This window comes from Teleopsis dalmanni, unplaced genomic scaffold, assembly GCF_002237135.1.
Source record: "Teleopsis dalmanni isolate 2A unplaced genomic scaffold, ASM223713v2 unscaffolded_contig_1449, whole genome shotgun sequence".
NCBI classification, from domain to species: domain Eukaryota; kingdom Metazoa; phylum Arthropoda; class Insecta; order Diptera; family Diopsidae; genus Teleopsis; species Teleopsis dalmanni.
Genome location: NW_024032831.1, coordinates 1 through 9,182, shown reverse-complemented (window position 1 = coordinate 9,182; position 9,182 = coordinate 1). Strand labels below are relative to the sequence as shown.

The following is a 9,182-nucleotide window of genomic DNA, read 5'->3' as shown; positions in this document are numbered from 1 at the left end:
ATCTGTTTGAAACGATAAAATTTGTTTAAAATACGATTCCAGGATTCCCTATCGACACTTTTATTCTGGTTGCGATAAGGTTTTTGTTCCCTCTTTTGCACTGCTGTCAATTAATTTTTTGATTCGATACGATTCCAGGATTCCCTATCGACACTTTTATTCTGGTGCGATAAGGTTTTTGTTCCCTCTTTTGCACTGCTGTCAATTAATTTTTTAATTCGAGTCATAATCGCCTTTGTGCTTGCACACTGTTGTTTTAAGGCTGCTAATTTTTGTTCTGGTAATATATGTTCTGTTGGATTTGACATTGATAAGTTGTGTGATTGTCGATATCAAATTAAAACCAAATGATGCGAAAGGGCGAAAAAAAAGGAACACAAAAAAAATGGTTGATGAGTATTAGCAGCAGTTCGATGAAATTTTAGGAAAAACAGAAGTATTTAAAGAGAGAAGCCCGATGAGTAACTGTTGATGAACAAACGGGAGTAAGTAAGTTTCAAGAACCGTAAGAACCGTGTAAGAAATTTAACCACGAGGTTAGTAAGAGTTTCAATATACCGACACAATATGTCCAAATATTAATCAAGTTTTCCTCTTTATATTCTTGAATTTTATCAAGCCACGAAAACACTTTATTGTTGTGTATTGTACAGAATATAATTGCAATAATTATATTATCACGCATATTGTTCGTTTCACACTGTATAAATAAAACTGCATTAATTTTATTCCGAGAAATGGATATGCACTTTTTAACTCGTGTCCCACGTTGCGCTACAAAATGTAAAGTCACAAGTGTTTTTGTGATAAACAACGAATAAAAAAAATATAAGGTAAAAAACCAACCAAAAAACGACGACCGTTCGAAAGTAGAGTGGAATTTATTCTGATATAATTTAAATTGTACAAAAGAACTGCAAGAAAATTTACACTTAATGTAAATTATTCTCAATAATCAAAAGCTTTTTCTCAAGTGATACAAATTAGAAATCTTGAACATGATTTATAATGGGTGATCCAACATAATTATTACAAATGTTATTATTATTAAAAATATTATTATTATTAAAAATATTATTATTATAATTATTATTAAAAATATTATTATTATTATTATTATTAAAAATATTATTATTATTATTATTAAAATTATTTTTATTATTATTATTAAAAATGTTATTATTATTATTTCTATTTATTTTTTTTCTCCTTAATGGGTAAAAAGAAATACATTTTGGAAGCCTTAGCTTAAAACAAAATATATTGTATATGAGAATTTATGTAATTCTGGTGATATAACAGGTATCGATGATCACTGACTTCTGCATGGTATCAATAAGGTTTTGTGGGAGTCCAAAGGTGCTCGTATTTGTTCAGAGATATTTGTCAATTACACCTTCAGCGCTTATTATTATTGGAATGGTCTTGATTTCCTTAAGGTTCCAGTTTCGTTTAGTTTCCACTGCTAACTCAGTATATCTGCTTATTTTTTCTGTGTGTGTACAGCTCATGTTTCTGGTAGCAGGGATTGCCACATCAATAAAGTAGCATTTACGTTTGATCGTGTCAAGGAGCGTGATATCGGGACGGTTAAGGAACCTCGTGTGGTTTGAGTATATTGTTCGATTGTAATATATCTTGACATCTTCATTCTCCATAATTGATTGTGGATTATATCTGTAGTAGGGTAGTGTTAAGATCAATTTTTATGCGCTTTGTCAAAACAAAATTGATCTTACAGTTTTTTAATATATATATTTTTTAAATATTCGTCTTTTTTCTGATAAATAAATAAAAAAAAAATATTAAACACTGGCAGCCAAACACATGTATAAAAGAAATCAAAAACAAAAAAAAAATAACAACAAGAGAAATAACATGTTGATTGGTATTTACATTTTCGTTTTCGCCAAAGCTGATTGTGCAGCTTAAAATCGCAAGGTGAGAAAAAAAAAGAGGGGAAAGTTGAGTTCGATGACCAGAGAAAAAAAAAGGAGTCGAAAAACAGTTTGGTTGCTTTGGAAGTCGCGTGGTTTTGAGGCAGTACGGTTGATATTCCGCGGCGGATGGTTAGTAAAAAGATAAAGTAAACTACAAAGTTTCCATTCAATAGCCATTTGCTTGACATTAATTTATCAACATTATCAACGTCAATGGACCTGTAGAATCGGCCGTGAATAGATTTTTTTGAAGTTTTGTCGTCAGCTTGTCGGTTGAAGCTTCCATTAAGGTTGAGAGGTGTTAAATTTATATCTGCTTCAGTTATTATTTTTATAAGTCGAGATCTTTCTGACTTAAGCTGGAAGTACCGACGAAGAGACTCTATTTGATTGTCATGGAGAGTTTGGAGATCGATTAGCCTAGCCCTCTTCCACCATCTCTTCTTGACGGTACCATTCTCTCACGACATGATTTAGAATGATTGAATTTATAGTTCGTCAATATTGTTCTTATTTTTCTTTGAAGCGATTGCATTTCAGTGACTGTCCATTTTATGATACCAAAACTATACGAAAGAACAGGGACTGCATATGTATTTATGGCTTTATTAAGGTTTTTGCCATTTATATTCGCTTTACATGTTTTGTGTAACCGTGATGTGAATTCCCTTGTTAGATTATTTTTAACCGTTTTTTTATCAATACGCCTATTTCGGACCATACCTAGGTAATTATTGAATCTTTTTCTTCCATGTGATTAATGTTTTCCATCTGTTTGTCTTCACTATTTGATATTTTTAACCTATGAATATGTATTTTTTTGTATTTTTCGAGACCAAATTTCATGGCGATGTCCTTGCTAAACATTGATACGATTTGTATGAGGTGGTCTAAGCTTTGTCTCGTTGAGGTGTACATTTTTAAGTCATCCATATACAAAAGGTGATTTAGTATTTCTTTATTAGAACCAGTTTTAATTTTGTGGATTGAGTGGATTGAGTGCAATGCAGTACCAAAGAGCAGATAGACAGTCACCTTAAAAATTCCACATTTTATGTTGATGTCCGATGTTTTTATTATTCCTGCGTCCGTATAAATTTGAATACTTGTTCGCCATTGTTTCATATTGTGGGTTAAGAATTCAATTATATTTGAATTAATTTTATAGATCTTCAGAACTTGTATAAGCCAACTGTGTGGCACACTGTCAATAATCTAATCAATAATATAATCTATATAGCATGCATTCAAATTTCTGGACTGGCTGTATGTATGTTCTAATATGGTTTGATCAATGGTCAGTTGTTCCTTACACCCTTTAGCATATTTACTGCATCCTTTTTGTTCTTCACGGATAATATTATTTTTTGTTAAATGTTTGTTTATTAGGTTGTTTAGACAAGCTGTCATAATTTTGTAAATAGTAGGCAGACAGGTGATTGGTCGCCCATTTGAAGGGTTTCCTTTAAATCTCTTATCCTTTGGAATAAGGGATGTAATTCCATTAGTGAAGTCTTTCGGAAATTCCTTGGGTCTTGAATGCAATCGTTTAGAAGTTCTATAAGTTGTTGGTGCATCGCCGGAAATCTTTTGAACCAGAAGTTTTCTAATATATCCGGACCTGGTGATTTCTAGTTGTGTGCTTTCAAGATAATACTTCTGTAACTTCTTCACATGTAAGGTACTTTGCTGACATTTCCTCAAATTGCTGGTTATTATTATTTTTAAAAATATTATTATAATTATTATTAAAAATATTATTATAATTATTATTAAAAATATTATTATAATTATTATTAAAAATATTATTATAATTATTATTAAAAATATTATTATTATTAATAATAACTGAGAGTAATCCAACTCACAGTCAGGTATTTACGTATTCCGGGTCATTGACCAAAGGATATACGCTCTGTTGGAGTGTAATCAAAGTTTTACACCCTTAGACAACATCGTTTTTTGCATTTGGTGGACTATGGTTAATGGTTTTAAATTTAAATGTGTAAGTGAAATTATTGTTGTTTTCGGGACTAGGCCTGTGGAGCTTATTATTATTGGTTGTATTTTTACTTCATCTATATCTAGTAAATTTTTAATATATTGTGTTAATTGTTGGTATTTACTTATTTTATTGATGTACCTATGTGTCTTGAATGATGTTATTAAGGGGAACTGCAAAATCTATTATGTGTGCTGTTTTATTCTGTTTATTTATTATAATCATATCAGGTCTGTTGGGTATTTGTGTGCTTTGTATTATGTTTGTAACAATGGACCGGTCCCAGTATATTGTGATTTGTTTAGCATTTATCACAAGTTCCGGGTTCTATTTGTAATATGGTGTCTCTACATTAGCTATTTGCAGGATATTAATATGCACTATTTTTCCAAATACAAACGTATTTTGTACTTGTTAGCATTGAGCAACTATTTATTATGTGCGCAATCATCTGTGATGCTTGAGCACACCGCTTACACCTGTCGCCTATTAGATTTGGTGTTCTTAATACCTAGATAGCAACGACGCTGAGGGGATCAAGCCGGAATTGGAACACGAAATTTTTCTAAGTTTATTAATTTGTCAAAATTAGCCAAATTTAAGCTTTTTCACCAAGTTTGAAATATGATTTAGATAGAAAATTCAATTATTTTTCATTTGGTATACACCCCATATCTGTATGTTTTGTAATAACTGAGATATTGAAAAAATAAAAAAATCAAATTTTTTGAAAAAACTGACTTTTTTTACTTAAAAAATTATTAAAAAACAACCACAAACGGGACCGACTTGCACGGATACTCATCTGAAAGGCAATAAAACAAGCTTTCCAATAAAGCAATAAAAGCAAAAATCGTATGCACAGATTTTGTGCAAAATTGCATTAAAGTTCGATATCGAAACTGCTTAAATATCATCCGAATCAAAAAACTAAAAATGCAAAATGTTCAGAAATATATCATAAAACACAATTTTAAAACCTCAATTAGATATTTTAATTTTATCATAAAAAATTGTTAAAAAATAGCATTTTTTTTAGCTTACTTTACTGTAATCATTATATCTTCGCGTGCAAAAAGTGGACCGAAACAAAATTAATTTTTCTTTAAAGACAATAAAATTTGCTTTCCAAAAAACCTAAAATCATAAAAATCGTATGCACAGTTTTTTCTCTATTATTTTTTAAAAATTGTCAATTTTTTACCAAAAATTTAATTATTTGAAAAAAACCTCCACCCTCACAGCGCCAAATGCGGAGCACACTCAAGGCAGGCATGCCAGCGCCATCTAAGTTTCAAGTACAAATATGATGTTTGTATTTTTTTACGCAAGTATTGCGAATAAATGCATTAATGTGAATTTGAATAGAAAAAGCGACTTTCTTATATAAAAAGATTAATTTATAAAAAACTACAATGAAGATCCAAATGCACGCGAAAACCTTTAAAGGCAATAAAACTCACTTTCAATTGCAACATAATTCAGAAAGATTGATTTTGTCTTCATCCCAGGAAATTTAATCAAACATGTAAATTATTATTTCTTTTTAAACACATGTTTTTAAAAAAGTAAAGATGAGAAATGTTAAGATGTACAAAATAATGCATAATTGTAAAATATCAACAAAATATTTCAATTATATCATAGAAATTTCATTAAAAATAAAGAATTTTTTTTATAGTATGCATTTATATATCTCAATAAATTTTCATGCACGAACGGCACCAAAATCATCTATACATTTTTATAAAGATGAAGAAATTTCCTTTTCAAAAAGCTCAAAATCGTAAAAATCTAATGCACAGTTTTTTTATAATCATTTTTTAAAAATTTCTCTATTTTTTACCAAAAATTCAATTTTTTTATATAAATAAATTGTGTCACAGCGCTAAAAGCGGTTTAAAATCAAAGTAGATGGGTAAATTGATCTGTATTTTGAGTGGGATGGTGTCTAACAAAAACACTTATCAGTGTTACAAACCATTTCTTTTTAGAAATGTATGAAATGTTTGGAATCTGTCAATGTTTATTCAAAAAAATTTCAGTGGCGGAATCTATTTTATAACACTATTTTTTAAATTAAAATCAAAAGTTATTTTTATTTTGATATAATAAAAAATACAACATAATAAAATAATAATAAAATAATAATAAAATAATAATAAAATAATATATAATAATACAATAAAAAATACAAGATATTTTATTTTAATATAAATTTAATTACACTATTCTCTTGGTTATGTGAATACTCGATTAAGTAAACATCCATTTATGTGGACAAAATAATCACCCAAAAAATTAACACGTGATATTTTATAGAGTGAACAAGTTGACGATTTAATTATGTGAACAACTGAAAACTTTTATTCTTTCTGTTATTTTTTTATTTTAAGGCTTATAAATAATATAAATTATCAAAAACATGAGCATATTTTGTTTTTGTTACAATGTTATTTCAATTTCTAGGCGTCAGCTTTCTTTGGTATACTGGATAGGCTTTCTTCGCAAAATGTACAAATCAAAAATATGTACTTCAGTTTGTACGATAAAAAAAAAAGTAAAACAAAGATTTTAGATGCCATAGACAATTCTACAGTTAGACAATGCTGCTTGCCACCCTTCTGGACAGGTCTTGCAGTTAGATGATAGTAGTATTTTTGTAGTATACATGCTACCAAATGTAACTCCTTTAATTCAACCAATAAACCAAATGTCATTCGTATGATATTTAACGCTGGCCAAGTCAACGAATAAAATCAAAGCTGAAGCAATCCGAAAATGTTGAAAAACATTACTAAATTTTGAACAAAACTTCAATATTGAAGACGACATTTCATTGAGTACATTACTGCAGCAATACCTTGCTGATATAAACCACCCATTTTAAAGTTAACACTTTATTAGCTGAATTAGATTTAAATTATAAGATTAGATGAGGAGAGATAGTGTGTTGAACTAGACATTGAGAATAATGAAGTTGATAATGATTATGAAGACGAAAGGGCTAGTGAACAACGAACTATTAGCTCGACAGAAGCTTTAACCGCATTCAATAAAGTAATCGCTTGGGGAGAAGACAATCGTGTTACCAAACATTTAATAGTACTGAAGAATTGTCGAGAGAAACGGGTGCATAAAATGCTTGCTCGAAATAAAGTATAAACGCAAGTGACAGCTTATTTTCAAAAAAAATTATTGTTAAAAGTAAAAATGTTAGCGCTTCTAAAAAGTTAATAACAAGCAAATTAATCAGATAAATGAAACATACATGTTTAAAAATTTAATAATTACATTTATATTTATATTTTTTATTAATAAAATTAGAAAAACACATAAAAAAAATTTCAAATTTCAATGTGAACTTGCTCTGTCTGAATTAGTTCACATTAGTTAGCACGTTCTGTATATTATTATGGTCGTTTCAAACATTTTTCTTTGATAATTGGGCATTTTCTTTTTGTACCATCTTCAGCTTACGCCGCAATTGGAAAACTAAAATAAATAAAAATATATATGTTAATATATATCAATTAAAAAAAAATATAATATAAAAACTTACATTGTTTCTTTTTCTTTTGTTTTTCTTTATTCTCTTCTTGACGACGTTGGCGGTCCTCTTCCTCTTGCCGTTGACGCTCTTCTTCCTGCCGACGTCGTTCCTCCACTGGCTGACGTTGCCGATTGTTTTGTGGCTGACGTCGCCGATCGTCCTGCGGTTGACGTCGCCGATTGTTTTGTGGCTGACGTCGCCGATCGTCCTGCGGTTGACGTCGCCGTTCGTCCACTGGCTGACGTCGCCGATTGTTCTGTGGCTGACGTCGCCATTCGTTCTGTGGCTGACGTCGCCCATTGTTCTGTGGCTGACGTCGCCAACATTGTTGCGGCTGATGTTGCAGAGGCTGAAAGATACAAATATGATTAAATGTTATTAATAAATATATCAATAAAAATGTATGTACAAAATTTGTGTCAAATTATTGAATATTTAAAATACTTACATTATAATTGATCACAGGGATCACCGGGTAGCCCATATAAAATAATGGAAATATATTTTGATTCTGGAATAATTAATTATAAATTATTAATTATAAATTTAGTTATAATTCAATTACAAATTTAAATAAAAATAAAAATATGTAATTGTTAAATATTATATTTGTTATTATATAATTTGTAATTAAAAGTCAAATAGACTTTTAATGTTCTTATTTTTTTTATTTTATTTTATTACACTTTACTTACCATTATCTACACACTTTTACCACAAATAAAAAAAAATTCTCAAAAACTTAACACTGATAACGTTCCGCGACAAAAGATTAACGCAAACTAAATAGATGTTGAAATTAGGCAAATGCATTGCTTGTATTTAGTATGCATATGTAAGTATATGCAACATATAACAATACATAATTATGCTTCTTTCTACTAATCTAGGATTGCACGCAAAATTTGCGTTAGGCGCCGGACAGACCGGTGAGGAGAAAAAATATTTTCTCCCAAAATAAAAAAAAATCAAAAATGGTGTTAAGCGCTGGACTTAACTTACCATCCATACGTATGTAGGTATATTAGGGATATATATATGTATACACATATGTACATATGTATATCAATTTTATATTTTACTTATTTAAAGGTGTTTGCATTGTTTTTTTAATATTACTTTAATTATTTAAAAAATTTAATGTTTAATTTATTACAATATATTTACAGTATATTAGAGTAGTAAGCTTACTTAAAATTTATACTATTATTAATAAATACATTTTAATATAACTAAATAATTTAGTTTAATATATTTTAATGTAATGAATTAAATATTATTTAAAAAGCACAAGCAGTGGGTGAAATAAATATTTGGATCATTTTGTTATTCGATCTGTTCAAAAATTGTAGACAAAAGTTAAGGCACTTGCACAAGCATATATAAACATAGAAACCCACCCTCAAATCACTATCCGCTGCGCACAACACTTTCGCATTTACTTTTTGTGTTTTTGTGATAATGTCATTCACTATAGACTTCTCAAAAATCCTACGAAGTTTAATGCACAAGTATGCAGGTAAAAAAAGTTTGTCAATGCGCATAGGCAAGCAGAGCTATGATATGCAATAAATGAAAAACTTCGAAAAAAACATAACGGCATAAAAATCGCTAATATAAATATGTACATACATACATATGTAATTTAACACACATATTATTTGTTTTATTTTAATTTTTTATATTA

At 29.2% G+C, this 9,182-nt stretch overlaps 1 protein-coding gene across 1 annotated transcript; it reads right to left on the bottom strand.

Annotated features, from left to right (window-relative positions):
• Positions 1-7,321: 7,321 nt before the first annotated feature.
• On the bottom strand, positions 7,322-7,844 carry LOC119664125 (matrix metalloproteinase-2-like; the record flags this gene model as incomplete). The annotated part of the gene is made up of 2 exons (XM_038073678.1): positions 7,322-7,437; positions 7,505-7,844. Coding segments are annotated over 2 exons (411 nt in total), but the record flags the coding sequence as incomplete, so codon positions are not given.
• Positions 7,845-9,182: the final 1,338 nt, after the last annotated feature.